Raw genomic sequence first — 24,512 nt, forward strand, 5'->3', positions numbered from 1 at the left:
ACTCCTCTCCGCTTGCTAGTCTTCCCACCAGATGGGTCTCTCATGCTCAACGGATCAATGGATTGGAAGATGAGGAATCGGGGCCCTTTGAGAACCTTTTAAGGACCAAGGAGTGTCTGAGGTGGCCTTAGGATGGCGTGGTCCAGCCATGGGGTGCTCTAAGACCCCCAAACGGCATCTAGTGGTCTCCCATGGCCGGAAGCTGCAGGCCGGCCAATGGTGCCGACGGCGAGGGGCAGAGATGGACGGATCTGGCTCTGGCCTTCTGATCTCTGTGGCAGCTGGTCCATTAATTTTTGATTAAATTTCAGGGTGGACCTTCATTTAGGTACACCCTTATTTCCCATGTCAGCATCCTCATCAGCTTTCCCCATTAGCATCGGCCTACATGATTTATTCGGAGAGGGTCCCTCTGTCCTCATTGGCCATCACAGCCTATTAGAGTCCAAGAAAATAACAGAAATAAATAATTAAAATAATACTATGCTCTCATCATCCAATCTTCCTTAGAAAGACTACATGATCGAGATTATATCGGGGTGTTTAAGAATGCCCATTATGACACGGACTTTGAGCCAGGTTGACCAAGTCATTGTTATTTTTATTCATCTTAAGATCGCGACCTGTTAGGCTGCAATTCATCTGATCACTTGTCTGCCCAGTACAGCGAGGAGTTGAAACAAAAAGTCAGATAAAATCCCATATCTGAAAAAATTCTAGGAAAGTTAATGTTAATAAATCCCATTTGATGTTATAGATTGAAATAAATAAAGACTTCCCTCTTGCGCAAGCACGGGCTACTCTCTAAGTGCTATAAGGTCTTTGATTACTGTTGGCCTTCTCGTCGTGTGCCTTTGTGCATATTACTGCTTGTGAGCCGCCACTCACCAGCCATAGTGGGTGATGGCGCAGCCCCAGACATGCCGTCGGAGTCGTCACCACCGTCCCCGACAGCACCTGCTCCAGCACCAGATACGTCCCCGGAGACGTCATCGCCGCCTTCAATAGCGCCAGCCGTCCGCGTTCAGCCCGCCTGGTAAGCCAAGGCATCGGTACACACACCCGGATTCAAGTACTCCGGGTAAGGGACATCGTATCGTTTTCTTTACGTATTTGTTTTACTCGCTGTTTTGCTTTGAGTCATCGTCGTTCGTCGTTTTGCTTAACCGTAAGGTCGGTGCAAGGAGGGAGGTTCATCCTATAAGGATCTCCCCTCCCCCTGCTATCGCCCCTTGACTCCTGAGTCATTTTCGTCCCCTAGAAGTCCTAGGTTTAGTGCTTTAGTTTTCTCATTTTATGGTTATTTTGTGCTTAATGGGCCAACCCACTTCTCCCCCTATATATCGGAAGCTGGGTTGCCCTAAAGAGGACGGTTGTTTTTTTTTTGAAAGGAAAATTATTCCCCTCGTTGGGTTATCGGAAAATTTCTGTGCGCCCGCTCTGGGATTTCTAGGGCTACCGCCGGAGGAAGAAAGGTCGACGGGAAGGAGGACCCAGGCTGACGGGAATCGCGGAAGGAGGTCGCCATCACCCCGGTGCCCCGGCTCCCGCCGGGCGCGCCCCCGCGCCGCGCACGCGTCGACCGACGCCCGCGCGCGCCTACACGGCTTTCCCGCGCCGCGCCCGTGACCGCGCCGCTAAGCTCGCAGTGCCTCCGCTTGCGGGTCACGTCCTCGCCGGACGCCGTTCATTCACAGCTGGATCCGGTGCCCCCTGCTCCCGTCACTTGTTCGTAGACTCCTGAGTCGTCTTGCCGTAACTGCATCGCGCCCCTGCGGAGTTGCACCGCGGGCCTGCGGAGTTGCACCGCGCGAGCGCCCCGCCGCCAGTCGGTCGCGCCCGCGCCACGCGATCTCCCATCTCTGTCCTGGTGTCTAGCGCCGACGGGCGCGCCGCTGCCGTCCTCCACGCAGGTGGACGACTTGGGTGCACCACCCCTTGTCCCGACGCCCTGCTGCGTCCGTGGTGGGCTGAGGTTGCACCGTACGCCCTACTCCCGCCCACCTTCGGGCGGAATCCACTTGCGCGCGTGCGAAGGAACTAAGCTCGCGCGCCCTCGCGTGCCGTGCCTTGCCCCACAGCGCGTTGCGCCAGCCGCCATCGATCTCGCCGCCGCAAGAATCCGCACAGCAACACCGTCGTATCCGCGAGGTTTCCGGAACGCCCCTCGGCCTGCATCGCCCAGAACTCGCCGTAACTCGTCCGGACGAGGTTCGACGACGACGAGGTACGCCGCCCCTCCCTCGTCTCTTATTTCTTTCAGTACGCTTTTTATTGCTTCCACCGCGCTATACCGAGTGAAAACAAACGTAGGTGAGCGAGACAGGACGAGTGAAAACAAACGTTATACCGAGTGTCACACCTGGTTCCGGTACGAGTCGGCTCGCCCGTGGCGTGCGGGCAACCTCCGGCGGGCAGTTCCCCTTCGGCGGCCTAGCAACCTCGTCCCACCAGACAAGGGTCGGAAGGTCCCCTCCCATCTCCGGGCGACCCCGTCGACCCCAGTCATCGGCTACCCGTTGCTCGTCGACAGCTAGAATTATTACGTGAGTAAATTTCATCGATTGAAATTAAATCAACAATGATCTAATTTTAAGTTTAAATTAAGTTAGAACATACATGATTCATAAGAATACATTGGTTGATATGGAGAATTCAGGAAGTGGCAAATAAAAACGAAAAGGTCATTGGAGGATATGGATATCTTGAAAATAGAATGATTGAAAACCATGCATTATTAAATAAAGAAAAAAATGGAATTATTTAAAATAATGGGTTATTAAATAAAGAAAAAATGGAATTATTGAAAACGATGGATTATTAAATAAAGAAAAATGCAACATGATACTGAATAAAACATGAACTCCCCCCCATGATAATTACGGTTCTGTAGTTAAATCATTAAATCATTAGTATATCATAAAAGGAAATTTAGGTAATAAAAGTATTAAGCATTATGATTTTGTATTACATGTTGCCCTTTTTAAATTAATGATTTAAATAACCTGTACAATGAAAGAAACATTGCCTTCTTAAAGTAATGTTTGAACCATTTTTTGACTAAATAGCAGTTGTGTAATGAGGCAATATCATTTCTGAACATTTTATGCGTTTCTGATGAATTTAAACATATAAGTACGAAATCAATAACGTTATTAGCTTGATTATTCTAATATTCCTGAATTTTGTTTGATATCAAATTTTAAGCATCTTATGTGGATTTTAAGCTAATTCTGCTTGGATCTGCCTCAAGCAGTCTTAGTTTTCATGCATATTTTCAGGTCCCATGGGTGCAATTAGATGGCTGGATTATTAATGAGCTAGATCATTCCATTCTTTTAAAGCTAGTTCTTTTGTCTATTATACAATATTGGATCATTTTAGGTTTTGTGCTTTAATGGAGGTTATATGGATGTAGCCCTAGCCTTTGATATGCCCACTAAAATCCCACTTTCCTTTTGATCAGCAGCACTTGGTTAATGAGATGTAGCTCCAGAAAAAAAGAGGCAAGAAGAAGAAATGTCATCGAGAGAATTAAGTGAATATTATGTGGACATTTTAATAATCATTCACTTGTACAAATATGTAATTCCTCTTTATTTTACCTCATTTTGGACATTCTTAAGTAATTGCTAGTTAGCCTGATTGATATTAGTCTTTGAATTGTTCCACATCGTCACTCTTTTTATTATAGAAAAGAACCACATGACCATGGTGAAATGTAATGATTGATGTCAATGATTCCAGTGTCAAGAGACAAGCATCTGCAACTTAGGAACCTAGATATATGTTTTCACCATCCTCCCATTCATTGATTTGACACTTTTACTTGATTTTGATGTCATTTTCTCTTTTTATCCATCCTTTTATACCATTTTATAGTTTAAGAATCTACTATTTTTGCTATAGAAACTTACATTCTATTTCTACTATATCTCCCTAAATATTGTGACAATTTTCTTCATTTTAGTTCCATAATTGTTTACTGTTTTGCCCTGCATCTGCAACCCCTCCACATAGGACCCCACTCCCCCCCTTAGAGGCAGCATGCATCCCAAACAATCATAGTGGTGTGCCTGTATCACCACTGTGGGCGTCAGCTAGGCTACTAAAACTTAGAAAAAGTCCTCAACTTTTTGGAATGGATCCATTGAGTGGTCCATGGCTTGCATGGATCCCTTTAACCCAAGAGATCATGAGGAGGCTCAGCTGAGTGTTTTACTTCTATAATGAATCCTCACTCAGCTAGTTGTTGTATTCAACCACTAAAACAATTTTTTTTTTGAAACATTATCTAAAAATAAAAAATACTATTTACAGTCCTTTTTAAAATTAAATTAGTTTTATAACAATCCCTGAAGATAAAAATGGTATCTCCTCTCCTAACCTTAAAAGTGGGAAAATGTTTATTAAAAACTGTAAATCATTTTTTACCGTTCTGCTGAAATAAGAATCCTTTAAATTAAAATAAAATCAATACATTCAAAATATTCTGAAAATATATTTTACATCTAGATTTTTCTGTTTTATTTCCAACCAAATCTGACATTAGTAATAATTTAAACATCTACCTCTATATTATACAGTGTTACAAATTGAGTAGTGAAGTGGAGTATTATTATAAATGTTGTTACTTAGGTATAAACTAATACAATGATAAACCTATTATGAGTCATGAAAACATACACATCTTAGAGACATTTCATACACCATTTCATGCACCGTTTTGGTATATTTCTGATCACATCCATTTGTTTGGAATCACTTAAAGAAATATGTTTTAATAAAAATTGTACTTAATTTGTAAATTCCATAAATTATCATTCAGAACATGTTTCAAGATTATTATTTTTAATGGATTTGTGGTTTTTACAAGTTGGTTATTTAGATTTCTTAGGGAATAAATGAAAATAAATAAAATATAATAAAAGGGGCTTGTTAAGAGTATCCCAGCACCAGGGAATGGTTTCATTTATTTAGTAGTTGATTATGCACAATATTGATATAGAAACACATATTTTTAATTCTCTCCATATGGGATAAATATTTGTCTATCTTGTTAAATACAGGTAGACCATGTTGTCAAGGATGATACACGAATTGCAGCCCAACAGGCGGCACCAGTTCTAAATATTGGAGCAAGGATGATCGGGATTTAATACTTACCCTTGTTCCCTTTTGCAGGTTGACATTTCTTTAGGATCCCCCGACGAGGATGGTGGGACCTCTCAACAAACCAATCAGAAGGTTAATGACTGACAAAGTAACTGATGGAGAAGCTGATTGAGCAAAGGAGGGGTGCACCTTAAGCTCTCTCGACCTTTTAAATCTTAATGTTGATGTCTAAGTAGGAATTTCTTGTTCCATAAATCAGGGAAATGACGGAGACCTGTTAGGTCATTTTCAGCCATTCTACGATCATGACAGCCTCAATAAGTTGTGGGAGCATCAAGATGGTAGAACAATTAGAGAGAGAGGAAGAACTACACCAGAATGGAGGAGAAGAGAAAGGAAGTTGCAAACCAAGGTTAGGGGTTGGAAATTGGTGTTCCCACCCCCTTATTCTTTAAATCAGGGCTGATCCAGCACTCGTGTAGACTTTTTTCTGGTTGAAAATCAGTTATTGAACATACTTGCTTGAGGAAAATAGATTTTTATTTGAAGATAAACTTGATTTCATCGTGTTTTCATGTCACGGTCTCTTTGAAACATTCTGTCAATGAATTTATCTTGTGTTCTCTGATTCTCTTTTATAAAAAGTACTAAAAATACTTATTAAAAAATATATCTGTGTATATAAATCTTCTTTTAATCATTCTAAACTACCATAAAAATAAAATAATATAAGTATTAACCTCATAATTATTTCAATGTCCTCATATTATCTTTTAAATCTTAAATACTAGACTCCTTTAAAATTAAATAAAACATATTCTCTCTATCTCTCTTCATCATAAATTCTTAGCATATATATATATGTCTTTGTCTTGTCAATTAATCAATATTTATTAAATATCCCTTCTTCCCCTATTCTATTCTAACTCTCATCCCCTATTGTCATCGTTGACAAGACAAAGACCGCACAGATCCTAGTGCGACTGGGTCTATACGTTGCTCGTGTGGCGAGCTTCTGACCACGCCTGCCACAACCATGCTGTCAGCGCAATCAAGCCATCAACCACGCAGACAATCCATGCGGTCGTGCAGCCGAGCGCCCATCCATGTAGCCAGACTGACTGTGCCAGCTACACTCGCATGGTCTGCGCAGCCGATCTGTCAGCCACATGGCCAAGCCATGCGACTGTGCAGCCGAGCACTCAACTACGCAGCCAAACCCGCCTGCACCAGCCTCAGTCGTGCAGCTCCTGCAATCGAGCCGTCAGCCGCACATACGATCTGTGCGGTCATGCAGCGAAATGCCTAACCGCACGACCGAACCGCGTAATTGCGCCAGCCAAGGGCCGCACCGACTTCACATCCGAGTTGCAATAGCCGCACCCGCTGCAGTTCACACCGGCTGCACTGTCTGAGCTGCCTCGCCGTGTTGCTCCAGACCATGCCATTGTGATGCTGTCCGCCTTGTTACCTCTCTCCTCGCCTCTGATCTCTGACGTTACACTTGTGTGCATCGTCATCACTGCAAGTCAAGCCAAGCCGTGTTTGTCTCAGCCACACCTCCACCTACCCGCCCACGCTGACCCGTGCACCGAAGAAGAGCCCATCGACGAGCAACATCACCGACGAGGTATGTCATTCTCCTCTACTCGTCAGTCATATTACCGTCTCCAGTATATTGTCGACTTTGCTCCATCGTGCTCGGGTTAGTTTAGGTGCAAGATTATATTGAGAAAAAATCTTAGGTATGGTTTGAGCCTGTCCGTTATGTGCGAGCGTCAACGAATTTCTCTGTTCAACGCTGTAGTCGTCATTGCACTCCGACGAGGGTTGGAAGGTCAGCGTCACCATCACTGGTCACCACCTCGGAGCTTGGAGCTTGGTGAAAACCCCATGAGTTGGGGCCTACACGTACACATAGTCACCGTATTCACGTAGTCACATCTCGGTAAGTTTTTACCCGTCGGACGACGTCACCAACAATGTCCAGCATCAATACCTATATATCTATCTTACCCTACATCAAATCTAAATATCATTTAAAAAATATAACAATGCTAAGTATAGCTCCTACCAAGGATAATACACTTATTTATTTCTCTACACCTTATTTCCCATACATTTTAGTTAAAACTCCAAACATAATTCTTCCACCTTTTATCTTATTTCCTTCATTATTAGGAATATAAGTAGATTTCATTTTCCACTTGCACACTATCTCCTAATATACATATAATTATTATTTGAAAATGTGATTAATATCTTAAAAACACCTTACCTTAACCTTCTTTATTTCTCTCTGACTCTTACAATTTATTCCCACTTACTATTAATTATCTTCCATCCTTTCACTATCGTCATTATCATTGTTATCACTTTTCTTACTCCACGCATAAATAATATATATCTTATTATCATTATTATCATCTTATTTTGTCTATAGATCCATCTTTAAAAGCGAGTCCCTATGGAGATGACCTCTCTCCTATACATATATTTGAGAGTTTCCAGAATTAAAAATGTTATATGATTTAATGAATTATATTCTACAATGACACTAAATACTAACACAATTTGTCTACATTAGAGAACAATATATAAAACCTTAAGTTGGATTTTTTTGTCCATCTGTGTCTGTGAAAAATCATAGCTCATTGCACTAGATTTTTTTATGAAACGCTACATTTCACGAGCTATATTGATTTATCATAATTACTGAGAGATCATTTTTGACAAAGATACTCATATAAATCCTACTATTATATTAAGATCATTTCTTGATCAAAGAAATACGATTGAGAATTATTTTTTTAATCTTGATCTCTACGAAATGATGTAGTTTAAAACCTAATTTTACTTACTGAAGTTGAATAGATATTGACTACTGGGGTTGAAAATTTGATATATCTTGATTTACATTCGGGTATTCAAGTGTTATGGTTTTGGAAATAAACATACAATTGTTATGAACACTTCATAATGGTCCTTACTATTGCTGAACGAAGTTAAGTACATTATTTAAAAGGAATTTGTTAAAATGTGTATATTTCTAATTTACCCTTTTCTGAATTTGATTTAATTTGTTATCAACCAGTTCTTATGTAATCTTCGGTGGAAAAAAAATATAACATTTCAGGCACACTTTTCTGTATCTTAAATTTAGTCTCCAGATTTTGAAATTTCCATTTAGTTCCTTGAATTTTAATTTTTATGAGTATATATCTTCTCACAGGCCGTTTTTTCCTGAAAGTATAATGATATATTTTTTGTGAGTTTTGGCATATGTTAATACCAAAAATGGTGAAATAGAATTATGAATTGTCTCTATAAAACTTCAAAATTAAGTCTAATTAATGTTTGTACATATATATGTTGGCATATTGAACTATTTTATAACACTACATGTTATATATTTAAATTTATTAATTGACTACTTGCAAATATCAATATATGAATAATTGTATACATACATATTATTTTATTTTTAAAGTAATTTGTCCTCTGTCATATAAATTATTATTACAATGTACATCTCCTATGCATTATAGAAGTTATATTCCTGTCGATTTTAGTTATGCCTTATAAAATGTTTAAAAATGATATTCGATATCATCTGATCATTTCATAGTTACTTCATCATTATTTTTTAATCAACTGGAGTTTATACATACCCATATCCATATCAATATTTATACTGTTTTTATCAAAAATTACTTCTTAATTCATCTTCACAAATAACATAAAACCATATCAGACCCTGCAATATAAAAAATAAAATATACACCTCAATAGTTATTATAAATACCGGTAAACAATAACACACAAATTATAGGTTTAATTTTATGAAATTTACATATTTCATGATTTAAATATTCTGATATGTGTGTTATCAATGGTAAAAGGATTAAATCTATTTTTAGATTGATATTATGATATTTGTAGATTGAATCAAAATTTTAAGGATTTTTTCAACATTTTATCCTTAAAGAACTTAATTTTATGATTCAAAAATATTTATATGAATTTTTTGAACTTATATTCAGAGAGATATTAATTTTCTATGTTGCAACATATACTTATTATATTACTAAGAATTAGTTTTATTTTAAAATAATTTATTAATTTAGTTTTTTGGTTACAATATGCCTGCACCATGTGTCTTCATTCAATTTGTCAAATGGCGACCAATCACACACTTCTGCAATGATTAGCTGCGTTAATCATTGCAAAAAGCCACAATTATATCACAGATCACAGTGCCAAAATGCGTCAACTATTAGCTGATACATTGACACATTTTTTCTAAAGAGGCGACATAGCCTGGTGCAAAAAAAGTAAGTCACTGATTTAATAGCAATAAATGCAATCCCAGAATAAGGGGGATAATAATTGAAAAAGAGGAAGAAATAAGTCAACAATTGTGGTGCACACGCGGCATGGCACACACGTGTACCCAATCAATTGATTAAAGAAGTAAAAAGGTTTTGACATGTCACACACAAACACGTGCCACACCAGATAATGATAAAGGGCATATTCTCTTTTTTTGACGAGACTGACACACATCAACATGTCATTCACTAAAAAAGAGATAAAAGAGGAGAATATTCAATGACGTGGTGTGCCACATCATGAAAAAAAAATGGGATATTAAATTTTTTTTTTAAATACCACCACAATGTCATTTTTTGAAGTGCTCAAACGCAAAAGATGAGACAATCAAAATCATTGTGAGTATTTCACAACTGGACAGCTCAACCAAAATAAAAAAGAGGACACATTAGTGTAGATGATGAGGGGAGAGAAAAAATGAAGGGCAAGGATTCTTCCAAATCCAAAACACAATATTTGACTATCCATATGTCCGATTGAGCTGAAATTTTCAGGGTTGCATTGTCCCCCCTCCTCTATCCATCCATAGGCTGATATATAAATATAGGCGTGGATCACTGTCAAAATCATCCTTAAACTTGCTTCGTATTCATATGGGATGATTGAAAGATGGTGAGGTTTTAAGATCCATCAAGTGTATTCTTGATTCCTTGGGTGTGTGGGAAGAGGCATCAGAGAAGAGGGGGAGCTTACCTTCAGTCACATATCACAATGATCTTGGTCGAACCTATGGATCTATGGTAAGCCTATTCGCCTTACATTGATATTCTTGACATCTTCTATAGTGTAATTTGATTCCACAATCACATCACATCACATCATAACACCACCTCCATATGTATTACCATCATCCTACCATTCAAGTACTCATTAATTATCGTATTCAACTCATTGTCCACGCTACTTTCATCATCCCTCATGTCATCATTATTTCATTCTCCATTTCTTTGAAACTTGAATTATCACTGTCTACTCTCCTTGATTCGACATCACTATCTTGCCTAGTACTTTCTCGTCACTTGACTTTGTTACAAATTATCTCTATTCATCTTTATAATCCCATAGTAAGAATATTAAGTCCTTAATCAACATCCGCTGAGGAGACAATTTGTACCCATCAATAGCTAAAAATTACTATGATGCAGGACGTCGTCGAGGAAGTCGTCTGATCGGCACCTAGTATGATGGTTTGGTGTGGATAAGAGATGGTGGTATCGAACGTCGACGGTGTCGTCATTCGATGAATGAAACCCTAACGGGTTATGTAACTACGACGTGATGAAATGCGTCCTACATGTTGTACGTATAGGCTCCAACTCGAGGGAGGCGTCGAGCTCCAAGCTTGGATGGGGCCGCTGGGTGACAGCGATGGTGGCTTCTCGAACTTTGTCAAAGCGACGAAGACGTCTACGGCTAAATGGAATCAATCCGTAGTGCTCGCACGTAATGGATGGACTCGTTCGTATTGGTAAGATGCTCAAAGTTGTCATAATTCTCTCACTTATTCCTCTCTCACCTACCTAACCCGAGCGCAGTGGAGTCAAGATGAAATCATACTACAAGCGCTAATTAAACTAGCGATGGGAGAGGATGGCGTACCTTGTCGGCGCGTGGCTTGTTGCAGGATGTCGATGATTGGCGGCGGTCAGAGCGGGTGTGGTGGAGAGGTGCCGGAGAGCTGACGACACCTTGACGAGCGATGTGATGATGCTGGAGCGTAGGTAAAGGGGGGAGGAGGAGAGGGCAGAAGAGCGGCCAGAGGGCGGTGGCTGGATGGCTCAAGCTCACACTCTAGTACAACAGGTGTGTCCCGAGTGGTGGCGCGGTGCGACCTGGGAACTATGGCGAGTTGTAGCATGCTTTGCGTTAGGCTGGGCTCAAAGGATTAGTGCTATGACGGCTGTTTTGTCTCTGTTGAGTCATTCATTGAACAGTTGATGAGCACAAGTTGATGGATCCACCAGTTGTGTAGCGGACCTGTCATGGGGCACCAGGTACAAACAGGCAGGTGCCTAAGAGGTCTAAGATCACCCCAAGTAGCTCCCGGATTGCCCCGAATCAGCTCTCCCTACGTTGGAGTCAGCGGCGCCACTTGGCGTTCGTCTCTGAAGAGGGAGGAGGTTGTGAAGGGGCATGTATCAAGTCGGCAATCTGGTGGTCGCCGACTGCTGCTTCCTTAAGTCGTTGGATTCAGAGTGAGGGCTTCACACACTGACAGGCTCCGTGGGGCGCCAGAGTGACCGACCTCCCCCTTCTCATGATCCGCCCGAGTCCAGAGATTGTTGGGGCCGAGAGAGGTTGAACTCTGTTGGGGGAATGAATCCCGACGTCGAGAGGTCGTCGGTTGAGCGAGACCCCCACGTTGGCAAGCTTTAGGAGTTCAACGAACACTGTGGTTTGACTGCTTTTCCCTTCCACGAAACGTCAGGATCCAAGTTATCATCCGAACATGAACGAGAAAACAGGCTTACTGTTTGCTTTCACTAACACTTGTTCGATTGAATTAGAGGCAGTGCTAATGCGCTGGACGGGTTGCACCCTTCACCGGCGGAGGTGACCCACTGGGGAATCGACTTCGGGGAAGTTATGTTGATGGAAACTGATGTCAGGCCTTCTCCTCAAGAGCTTGCGGTGTGAATGAACCGAGGAAAATGGCGATCAAGGGGATTGAGAGAGGCTTCCCCGTTCTCTGCCCTCTCCACAACCTACTTTTCCCACACCTCCTCCTCCCTCTTTCTTCTTCTCTGAGCGAGGAAGGGAGACCAGAAAAAAAACACAACGATGATCTTTCTTCTTCCTGGTCTGCCTGTTTAGGGCGCCCCTTCTTCCCTTATAAAGGGGAGAAGTCAAATGAGCCCCTAAGTGGGTCAATAAGGGGGGGGGGAGAGGGAATAGGTCCATTAGGGGGGGGGGGCTTGTATAAATGGGCTCCCCCATTACAAAATGAGAGAAAATGAAAACATAAAAAGGAAACAAGGGGGGAGGAAAAGACTAGGGGGCCCTCCCCATGATGGCGACGATGGACGTACGGGGCACGTCGCTAAGCAATGAAAACACAACGATGAGAACGGGAAACACAAAACACGAGAGAAGAACAATGAAAAACAAAACGTGATAATCACGCATCTTTCACCCGGCTTTCGATGACAGTGGCCGGCGGCGCGGACGACGTCGTTGGTGATCCTTGATGGTGTGCGCCATCATACTAAGTAAATGTTTTTTTTATTGAAAAATCTCAAATGCCAACGACAGATTGAAACCCTAATTTTGAGATTATAAATAAACTATCTCAACAATTTATTTTTTATTGAACATGTCTTCTATTTTATTCCACCATACTAAATAAAACTACTTTTGCATTTTATTTGTAAAATATTTGTCCCTACATATCCTATCCAAGATATTTTATTATGATAAATACTAAAAATACCTAAAAATCCTATGGCAGTTATAAAAATAAATACTAAAAATAATAAATATATTGTAACACCAGCCTCTTATTAAATTTATTAGTCCATATTACTATTAAATATGAATAATGTATTGTGAATGAGTTACCAACCTCTAATCCTATGTTTAGATAAATAAAGGGTAGTTAACTTCATTTACTAAATATTACCCAAATAACCCTACTCACATTATGGATAGGAACATCTGAACTCAATAGAGGTCCCTGTATGTACTTGATAACTATAAATAGTGATATCATTTAATATATAAGCAATTACTGATCCCTAAAGTCTACATCCTCTGACTTAAAGGACAACCAAATTCTTTCAGGACCCTCATATCCTTAGTAGATATTGTGTAAGAAAGGTCGAGGACTAGACCCCTTCGTCTCCACTATTAACAAAATCAATAACCCAAAATTAAGATAATAGGAAGATTAAAAAACTCAATATCCCCAAAAGTGACCTAATTTATAATCAGGAAACAAAAGTCAATTCACGCTATTCCTTAAAATTAACATCCGAAGCAGTGGAAAGTTTTGGAAATAATTGTTACTATTTTCAGGGTTATTATTGAAGGATTAGTACACTCGCATAGAGGAATTTACAACTGTTTTTCAGATGTGGCAGTTTTGGACTATCCCACGAGAGACATGAAAATCATAGTATATACTTTGAATTTAAAGGACACAAAAAAATAGTGATTTTTGAAACTAGGTCTAGGTTTAAATGTTTGGGAAACAATGGATGTGACATTATTGAAAAATTATTATTTGGTGAGTTAGAAAAATTATTTGGGAAAAATCAATTTACCACCTTAAGCTGGGACTGATAGGATTTTTTATGAAGGGTAGAAGAAGATGAAGGGCTGCACTTAAAGGTTTTTACACAATGGGTTTTCAGTCATGCGAAAGAGCATAAGTTATATAGAGGATTAGGTATACATATTAGATGTCTCTTGTGTATGTAACTTCATGATAAAAAGTATGAGGAAAAAATATTAGAGATGATAATACAATAGTTAAAATAAATTGATTATTGAATGAATCTATTACACAGTAGGAGATCCTCGCAGCCATGAAAGGGTGGACTGAGACTTCAAAGCCATATATTTGATGATTATTTTAGATTATATCTAAAAGTTATCCCAGACCCAAAGCTTAGCTTTTGATATAATAGACATAAAAAAATTATCCAAAGGACTAAATCTATCAAATGGTTTTGACATGACTGTGTCCCTTAGTGCAACATATTTGATAATAGAAAGTATAATCAAATAGCTTAACAATTCAACGTCTAAACTATTAGATATATAGTCTCTTCACTACAAGGGACCATTTCATTGGAGAGGTAAGAGAGAGGGTGAGAGAGAAGAGAGATAAGAGAGTAAGAGAGGTAAAAGAGAGGTAAAAGAGAGGGTGAGAGAGAAGAGAGTGTGAGAGTGAAGAGAGAATGAGAGACAGTAAGAGAGGAGAGAGTGAATAGAGTGTGAGAGTGAAGAGGGAATGAGAGAAAGTAAGAGAGGAGAGAATGAAGAGTGTGTGAGAGTGAAGAGGGAATGAGAGAAAGTAAGAGAGGAGAGAATGAAGAGTGTGTGAGAGTGAAGAGGGAATGAGAGAAAGTAAGAGAGGAGATAACGAAGAGGATGTGAGAGTGAAGAGAGAATGAGAGAGAGTAAGAGAGGAGAGAAAGGGTGTGAGAGAAGAGAGTGTGAGAGTGAGAATGGAAGAGTAAAAGAGGAGAGAGGGTGATAGAGAAGACAGAGTGAGAGAGAGGGTGAGAGAGAAGAGAGTGCAGAGAGAATGAGAGAGAGGAAGAGGAGAGAGAGGAGAGAGTGAAGAGAGAATGAGAGAGCGTAAGAGAGGTAAGAGAGGGGTTGAGAGTGAAGAGTGTGAGAGTGAAGAGAAAATGAGAGAGCGTAAGAGAGGTAAGAGAGAGGGTGAGAGAGAAGAGAGTGTGAGAGTGAAGAGAGAATGAGAGAGAGTAAGAGAGGAGAGAGTGAGGAGAGTTTGAGAGTGAAGAGAGTATGAGAGAGAGAAGAGGAGAGAGAGGAGAGAGTGAAGAGAGTGTGGGAGTGAAGAGAGAATGAGAGAGAGAAGAGGAGAGAGAGGAGAGATTGAAGAGAGTGTGGGAGTGAAGAGAGAATGAGAGAGAGAAGAGGAGAGAGAGGAGAGATTGAAGAGAGTGTGGGAGTGAAGAGAGAATGAGAGAGAGTAAGAGAGGTAAGAGAGAGGGTGAGGGAGAAGAGAATGTGAGAGTGAAGAAAGAATGAGAGACAGTAAGAGAGGAGAGAGTGAATAGAGTGTGAGATTGAAGAGGGAATGAGAGAAAGTAAGAGAGGAGAGAATGAAGAGGGTGTGAGAGTGAAGAGAGAATGAGAGAGAGTAAGAGAAGAGAGAGAGAGGGTGGGAGAGAAGAGAGTATGAGAGTGAAGAGAGAATGAGAGAGAGTAAGAGAGGAGAGAGAGAGGGTGGGAGAGAAGAGAGTATGAGAGTGAAGAGAGAATGAGAGAGAGTAAGAGAGGAGATTGAGAGGGTGAGAGAGAAGAGAGTATGAGAGTGAAGAGAGAATGGCCAGAACTTCCTCCGAAAAATGGGCAGAACTTCATTCGGGTTCAAATCCTACTGAACGGACCTCAAGAGACAAGACATTATTTCAAAAAAGTAAGCAAGCCATTCATAAAATAAAGAATAGCAAGATCAAAAGCAAACATGATAGCTGAAGAGTGTACCTTATCAGGATTTGAACCCGAAGGCCACTGGGCCAGTACCTTATCAAGCTCAAAAAACCTACACGATCAAGTTGGTTTTTTTTGCTCTGAAAAATGGCCAGAACTTCATTTGAGTTCAAATCCTACTAAGCAGACGTCAAGAGCCGAGACCTTTTTTCAGAAAATTTAGCAAGCCATTCAGAAAATAAAGAAGAACAATATCAAAAGCAAATAAGAGAGCTGAAGAGAGTACCTTATCAGGGATCAGAAATGTCGTCGCCTCGTCTTCAGAAAAAAGAGGGATCTAAGGAAAGATAACGCCCATTTAATTTCCTTCCAGAGCAGTAAGAATATCCAATTGAAATGCGACAAGGTAAATAGAATAATTGGAGAATGAAATTTACATCTATTCCCTTTCCCCCAAAAATCAACAGAACTCAAATGGGGATCTAAGATGAAGATCAAGCAGATTTGAAATAACCCGATGACTAAAAGAATATGAAAAAGCAATTTCATTATTTTCATACTCGAATTGAGATGAGAATGCTCGGCCAACCTTGTCAGGTGTCACGCCCTCGTAGACACTAATCTTGCCAGCGTAGAAGACTGTCAGCTCCTCTAATATGCATTGAACGTTCAATCTAAGGATTGTCAGCTCCTCTTGAGAAGATCTGCAGACATTCATCCACGGTCGTTCAACAGCCCAGAGAAGGACTCCACCATCTTTGCCTCCTTGTACTCCGCCTATTGCTGTAGTCCGCCGTCGGATCTTCATCTCTATTTCTTTAGACAGCTCTTTCCTCTTCTTCGCTTTCTCCGTCTCCAGCTGCTGCTCCAGGCTTTAACCTAAGGTCCAGGGGGCTTCGACTTCGACGGCAGAGGAGAAGAATGTGAAATCGACGCAGAGAAGAAGAGGAGAATATACGTTAGATAGTAAGTGAAATAATAACATATTAAAAGAAATAATAATAATAGTAATAATTATTATTTCACATAATTTTGTAATTTCCGTAACCAGTGATGGTGACTCCGTCACCGTGATGGTGATGTGACAGAATGAGGATGCATGGACGCGTGACAGGTACGTGACGGATTTTTTGAAAATCCTCAGACGCGTGACGTGACGGTGACGTGACGAACATTTTGTCATGTCACTGTTCGTCATGGCTCGTCATCCGTCCCGTCACGTCCGGGGCATCACGTCCCGGACGTGCCATTCCCTAGTAACAATACTTTTAGGCATAGTATGGGGCCTGTTGGGTGGAACCAAGAGATACTGTTAAAGCTAACCACTGAATACATATAATTGTCTTGGCACTCGACATTCCGTGAGTCACTTAGTAATAGTAATCCATTAAGCCGTAGGTACTACATTCCATTTGTGAATGTGCATAATCAGAGTCGATTAAACTTCCAAATTAAAGTTCTCACCTCCTTTGAAGATAAGGCTTATCCCAATATTACCATCCATGTACCTTAGTCCTCGGTATGCCGCCTACAAATAAGAAATCATAGATTAATTCATAAATTTACTATGCATTAATAAAAAAAATCTGGGGTACTTTGTGCGTGACACATAAGTTTCTCTAACACCCTTTGATAAGATATGTGATCATTGTTTTGCTCATCTTCAAAGAGTCCTTTGCGATAAACATTTATTTGTTTATTAAGAGATTGGCAGTGTAGGTGTCCTGTCATATTTAGAAGGTCAGAAATTTATTTATGTTGGAATAAGAGTATCCCACTTGAATACTCGAAAACTTTCTCTGGATCACTGACGACAACTATCATCTACTTATACAGTTATAAAACTACTCTACCGTGAACTCTGAAAAAAATCAGGTAGGGTCAGCATTGCATTATCATATCCAACGTATTTCATATATTTTGCGAACCTGTCAGACCTTGCTCAGGGTGATTGCTTGAGTCCATAAACGGCCTGTATTAATCTGCATACAGATCGGAAATCAACTAAGTCATAATATCCAGGAGGTATTTCATTGCGATAAAACATTATTCACTTCATATTGATGCAACTTCGGACTTGCATTGTACCCAAATATTCCAATATTTGAATGGTGAAAATGTTAACGAGTAATCTGGCCCATATTTTGATCGAGATATATTATCTTCAAAGTGATGTTTGGATGTATTGCCCCCATCTCATCAACCATAACCTTCCTCCACTGGTCCTGTCCTAAAGCCTCTTCTGTGTAGGTTGGAACATAAGTTTTGTTATAATGAAAAGAAAAGTCTACTGTGTCAGATATAATATTTGGAAAGTAAATTACTCAAAGGAAACTATAATATTTCCAAATATCAAAATTTTGGTTCATCATAGAAGTAAAATAACATATTGTCTTTGGTATGTCATTTTAATTTCATTAGATAAATCTGGAAGACACATAAAATTGTTGACTAGTTGTATAAACCATGAAAACCATGGATTTTTCTTTCTAGATAAGGTCCCCACATATAATAGTGTACCAAATGAAATGCTTCATTAGTGAAAACGTTGGAGGCTGAATAATATGTTTGTATCCATTTATCAAGCTAATAAAATTGACATTAACATTCACCCACGTCTCGTTCTTGATGTATAACAATAACTATAGTTTCTAACTCTCGCCTGGATGTCCTAAAAGATGACGAAGCTATATTTTGTAGAAAACCAATTAAAGCTACTGTAACCCTTTACTTGTTCTTATATTGGTTCATATATATATGATCCAATATATGATCTTCAAGCCGAACATTCGTTTTTCATTTATATAAGTACTATTCATAATAATTTGCGATGATGAAGATAGAGAGAGATGGAGATTGAGAGATACATAGATATATATTTATTGTTAGATCTAGAATATATAGATATTTAGATATATATATATATATATCTATATATATATCAGGGATAGATAGATAGACAGATAGATAGATGTATGGATAGATAGGTAGATAGATCAAGAGATAGATAGATATATAGAGATAAATAGATATATATATATATATATATATATATATATATATATCGAGAAAGAAAGATAGAAAGAGATAGAGAGAGATAAATATATAGAGAGTGATATATATCACAGAGACAGAGCAAAAAAAAAATAAAAGAACAACAAGAGGGATATTTATATTTTTGTGTTACCTGTTTATCACATTGAGTTACTTTGTAGGGAAACAAATCAAATTACTTGGATCCCTTTAGAGTATAAGAGGTGTGAGGCAAAGATGAAACCTTAAGCGAAACTATGAATAAATAAAACTAAAAATAAAGAGAGGGCCTTGTTATTAATAATCTGTTGTTCTTGTAGATCAATCAATTTAGGAAATAGGACATGCCAACATCTATCTCCCACAGTAAATGAAATGAAAGACTGAAGACTAAGTAAAATGGGGAGAAACCAGGTACAAGATAAAAAGGTAAATCAAAATTCTTGAATATTCATTAGTTGTTTCAAAATTTGGAATGAAAATCATATAGTTGGTTGAAATAAAGAATAAACAAAACAGCTCTGTTTCTTAGAGATTGAAAGCATCAGATTGCTCAGTAGCTGACTGGGTGGAAATTAGGGTAACTTTGAAGATCGCTTGGCTTAATTTGAATGGATCTAAAATAAAATAAGTTGAGATCTGTTGGTGAATTAGTGACGAGATGGAGCTACTATTAATAATATAAGATAGACTCTTGGTATCTGGAATGTCTTGAGGCTTTGATAATGTTTGACTAGTTTGAGTAATTTTGTTATCCAGGAGGGCAATATATCCTAGAAGGCTACAGGGGCTTAAGAGGAGCCAACTCGCCCATCTATGGAGACCTTGTGGGTCGAGGATAGAAGAGAATCCTTTACGGATAATTTTGTATTTTTATGGTTTCATCACCGTACCGTAGTGATTTAGGCACTTAAGATCAGGAGAAAGTGAAATTATTCCGGGTTGGCTGTCACCCAGTACAGATTTGAGGGGCTAACCCCCTAACCTGAACTAAAGTACAGGTCTCAGCCATCTCTTTTACCTCAGTAACTAGTTTCAAATACCCAACTTACCTCTCAAGCTAGAAGAACCAACAAAAGCTCCATGATCATTTACGATCTCAGTTAAATTATCATTCTGAAAAGCATACAATACTCACATCCTTGGCTTCGTACGTCAGTACATAGTACATGCGATACGGCATGTCGTGTGTTATTCTCCTCTCTCCCTCTCTCTATCTCTCTATCTGTACTGGTCGCTTAACGAAAGTCGGAATTTCGTGCAGCAGCCAAGCGGGAGAATAGTCCAAAGATCCCGCGAGCTTCCTTCCTCTCTCTCTCTCTCTCTCTCTGAGCGCGAGGCCTGGACGGCGGAACGACTCCGGTCTCTTTCCGTCGTACGTCGGAAATCATCGATGTACTACTGAACGTAAGCCTTGTCCTGCGCGAAGAAGATGAACCCAGCGATGAAGACGATGAAAGCGAAAGGAGCACGCGGTTTCTTCCTTGCAATCGAGTCATCAATCTATCTATCTAGTATTTACACGGGCGCGGTAATTGGATAAAGAATTAACCAAGGGTGGGCTACAGGCTGAAGCAGGAGGACACGGCGGGGGCGCGGCGGCTGATTTTGACGGACTCCAGCCGTCGGCGCGCGGATGGACGGGGGAGATTCTCCGGGACGATGTTTTCGAGAGCGTTGGTGTGCCACGGCGGGCACTCCCGCTTGTCGCTCCACCGCGCCGCCGAACCGCCGCGGGGCGCCGCTGCCTCGCTTATCTCGCCGGCGACGGCCGCGCCCTCCCACGCGGTGGTCACCTCCGTAAGCCCGACGGCTGAGCCGAGGATCACGCACGCCATGGTCGACACGCACCGCCCCTTCCACCCCTCCTCCCTTCTCCCCGTCGCCGGCAGCCCGCTGCATCGTCGGATCGCGAACATCGTTAACTTTGTTATAATAATTGGCGGACTATATAGAAATATCGTTGATCGATGATTACCCGAGCTTGGAGACGGTGGAGGTGGTGGGGTTAGGGGGGACTCGGAGGCTGCAGTTCAAGCATGCGACGGCCATGGCGTCTCTCTTCTCCTGCTTCTCTGCGTTGAGAGTTGAGGGTCGCCGGGGTTTCTTTGCGTGTTGGGTGGAGGAGGTTACTGGGCTGGGGTATTTATAGCCCATTTGGAATGGCCCACTAGAAGAGTTCGGTTGCAACACTTTTTCTCATTTTCTGGAGGTTGGTCCGACCACGGCTACGCGGTGACGTGGTCTCCGAGGAAGATCTTCTTACGCTGGGATGCCACGTAAGCCTGCTCTGGCCAATCAGAAGAGGAAGCGCCGCATGTCCGGGAGGCCCATCTCGGATATTTCCGGCCCCGGACAGCCATCCCCTGCCATTCGATTCGTGTTGGGGAATAATGGAGTGAAATTGAGTTTTCAACTCCGTTTGTAGTCCCTGAAATTCTCATTTGTCTAGAACGTTTGTAACCTTGTTAGAATTGTAAGATGTTATCGTTGACGAAGGGCACCCCTGTTGTTTCCTCTGTTTATTGTTTTCCATCTGAGCAAGTGGATCTCATCAACTGACTTCTATGTGTTAAAAGGGACAATCCTGTCCATCGCCGAACGGTACAATCCAAAGGCCAGAAATGGTCACGATCTCCCTTTTTCTTCTCTTCCCATTTTCAATGAAGAACATCTCTGTTCTTGCTCCAAATCACTCTAAACTTCAGCCCTAGCTTGATGGATGATCCCCGGTGCTTCCCAGCCTCTTCTACGACACAAAACCTCCTAACTCAGGGTGGAAAATGCTCCGGGAGTGATGCAGGATGGCTAGGACTGACACAGGTAGGTAAGACTTAATAGGGAAGGACACGGCCTGGTCATGGTCCGGTTTCAGCAAAAACCTAAACCTAGACCTAAGGTTCGGTCTGGTCTCTGTCTCAGTCTAGTCTTCGATCCGGTCAGGTTGACTAGTCCATGTGAAAGTGAATGCCAAATTCAAGAAAAATTTAGAAAGTATTTTTAATCAAAATTATAAAATAGGTTAATATTTTCTGGTGTTTCACTGAAAGTAGTCCCCTTTCTCCTACTTAGCTCGCCTTTGCTGCACTTGGTTGTCTCAACTCATCTTACAAGACTTCATCTGAGTGCTTGATATTGTGTACCTAAGAGAAGAAATTATATTCAAGATGATTGAAAACATAAATAATATGCCCACAATATAAAAGATCTTCCAAAAAAATAGTATAAAAAATTGTACCTTTTTCAATCTTTGATTTCCTCCACTCCCATGTCCTCAACTTCACTGTCCTCTCCTTTGCATTCCATGATGTTCATTGAAGCCAAATATTTTATAGTCATAATGATAGATATAGTGTCCCCAGAGAGGCATCCTCGTCTAAATGTCACGATACCACGTCCTGTAGAAAAAAGGCGCTCCGATGGAGCACTCGAGGCACAAATAGAAAGGAATTGCTTTGCAAGCACTGTGATAACATGCAAATAGAAGCTAATAAAGAGCTAATTTCATCATATTTTTAGGGCTTTTAATGGATAAAACATGGAATTTTAATGCATGTTATCATCATTTTAGGTTAAAATAATAAATTACTTGAATTGCAAGTTAAATAATACCTTTAATCAATATTTAGGTCAATTTACACATTTAAATGATTTAAAATGATGATTAGAACAATTGAAATGATTTAATTGACCTATTTCTATAAATAAAAAGAAGCTAAAAATTAAAGGTCTTTTCGAATGAATAAATTAGTTTTTATCATGCATTTAGAAATGATTTTTACAATTTATTTTATGTGTTCTTTTAATAAAAAAATATAAATAAATCTTTTTATTAAAACCGGCCCTTAGTGGGCCGGTTTGAGTGCTAATTTCTTCTTTTAGAACCCGCAGAATGCACGGAAAACGCACCGCACACAGTGCGGTGTCGGCGAATCAGAACGTTCAATAGCGCCTTCATTGCGCGACACGCACGCACGCAATTTTGTGCGTGTCGCGCACAAATGAGAGACACGCAAAGGCTTTAAGAGCTAATCGTGTCGCGTTATACGCCCAGCGTACGACGTGAAACAGATGGAAGTTCTAACGGAATCGGAAGAGCTGTTCTTCCGATTCCGCGGCGATAAAAAGCCAGAGAACGAAATTTCTGGCTGTTCTTGATTTTTGAAGCTCTAGAAAGGATTGCCTAACTTCCTAGAAGACTCAAGACCCTTCCTAGAGCAATTTTGAGCTCAGTTTGAAGACGAATTCGACGATCTGGCCGCCGTTCTTCCCGCGACTCCACCTGCAAATTTTGCAGAAATTCGGTGTTGTTCGTTGCGCGGATTCGCCTAAAAAATGATCCTAATCTCCTCCTGATAATCCTAGGCACAAAATAAATTCGATCTGCAGTTAATTTCGCACTCAAATTTCTCAAATCTGAATGTCCATTCATGTTCGCCGTTCTTTTTAATTTCCGATTTTAGTCGTTAAATTTCATAGATTTTAGTTCGTTTTTAAAATCGTTTACTCTTAGTTGATTATAAATTTTTGATTTCGAATCCTATCTGGCCACTGAATCGCAAAAAATTCGTGAATCGTTTTCACGATCGAATAGTTCTTAAATTAGCAACGCGTGAATTATATTCACTATTTGCGAATTTAGGACATATTTACAATTTCAAATGAATAAAGATAAAATAAAAAACTATAATAAAAATACTCTTAAAACTATCATAAAACCTAGTTTTCTGATTCTTTGAAAATAGTAAAATACCCTATGAAAAATAAAACAAATTAAAGAAATTAAAAAACTTAGAGTTGAATCCATTTTCAGAATCGATTCAAATTAAAAAAGGAACAAATATATATATATATATATATAATTCAAAACCAACAAAGATTTAAAATCAACTAAAAAGATAAAGTAAGTGATTTTACATCTCTGTTATTTAATAACAGAGAATCACTAAAATCATTTGAGTTCAAAATATATAGTTTTAGTGCAAATTACAAGTAGTTCCATTTAAATAAGTAGTTACACATCATTCCATCTAGGTGTCAAATTCTATTACCCTAATTAGACAGAAATCTGAATATCACTGTCGCCTCCCTAGGATCGACCCCGTACTCAAGTATTAAGGGATATATAAATTTAGTGATTAAGTTCGAAAAACTCCCTAAATAACGACATATAAACACGTATTTTTGAGCTTATCACACTGCAAGGCGTGGATATTTTTCTGAACTAAATGTGCACCACCAATGGAGTGCAGACTCATGAGAACCAATGGAACTTTCCTTGAGGTAATCTTCCACTTCTTCTCTACTAGATTTTGATGTTGCATGTTTGCTTATTTTTTCGGGTTCCATCAATTCAATCATCTATTTTGATCGTTTGACATGTGTAGTAGGTGTATCCTCCATATTTGTCCGGTCACTTGAGGTTGATGGGCTGGGAAATTGATCAAGAAGCCGAACAACAGTATTGATAATGAAATACTTTTCATCCTCATGGATAAACTGAAGCTTCCTTCTTGGATCTAACATTGTTACAATGACAAACATTGAGGAAGAGGGAGATAGAGACAGAGGGAGAGAGTGAAATGGGGCAAGAGGGAGAGAGTGAGACAGTCATAAAGGGAGTTAATGAGAAAGGAAGAGGAAGATAGTGAGGGAGGGAGAGAGGGAGAGAGTGAAATAAGGGGAGAGGGACAGAGCGAGAGAGGGAGATAATGAGAGAGGAATAAGGAGATAGTGAGAAAGGGAGAAAGGGAGCTAATGAGAAAGGAAGAGGGAGATAGTGAGAGAAGGAGAGAGGGATGGTAAGAGTGAAATAGAGGGAGAAGGAGAGAGCGAAAGAGGGATAT

At 40.0% G+C, this 24,512-nt stretch overlaps 1 protein-coding gene and 1 long non-coding RNA gene across 2 annotated transcripts; one reads left to right on the plus strand and one right to left on the minus strand.

Moving 5' to 3' along the window:
- Positions 1 to 1,382: 1,382 nt before the first annotated feature.
- LOC144709450 (uncharacterized) lies at positions 1,383 to 5,262 on the plus strand. The gene is made up of 3 exons (XR_013583034.1): positions 1,383 to 2,227; positions 2,314 to 2,546; positions 5,185 to 5,262. It is a non-coding gene; the product is annotated as an uncharacterized LOC144709450 (long non-coding RNA).
- Positions 5,263 to 20,122: 14,860 nt separating this feature from the next.
- Positions 20,123 to 20,803, minus strand: LOC144709715 (histone deacetylase-like protein). The gene is made up of 2 exons (XM_078583337.1): positions 20,645 to 20,803; positions 20,123 to 20,562 (listed from the first exon to the last, which is right to left on the minus strand). The coding sequence occupies exons 1-2, from the start codon at positions 20,716 to 20,718 to the stop codon at positions 20,229 to 20,231; spliced, it is 408 nt and encodes a 135-aa protein (XP_078439463.1). The 5' UTR covers positions 20,719 to 20,803; the 3' UTR covers positions 20,123 to 20,228.
- Between the last annotated feature and the right edge of the window lie 3,709 nt (positions 20,804 to 24,512).

The sequence above is a fragment of the Wolffia australiana genome, chromosome 11, assembly GCF_029677425.1.
Source record: "Wolffia australiana isolate 7733 chromosome 11, ASM2967742v1".
Taxonomy (NCBI): domain Eukaryota; kingdom Viridiplantae; phylum Streptophyta; class Magnoliopsida; order Alismatales; family Araceae; genus Wolffia; species Wolffia australiana.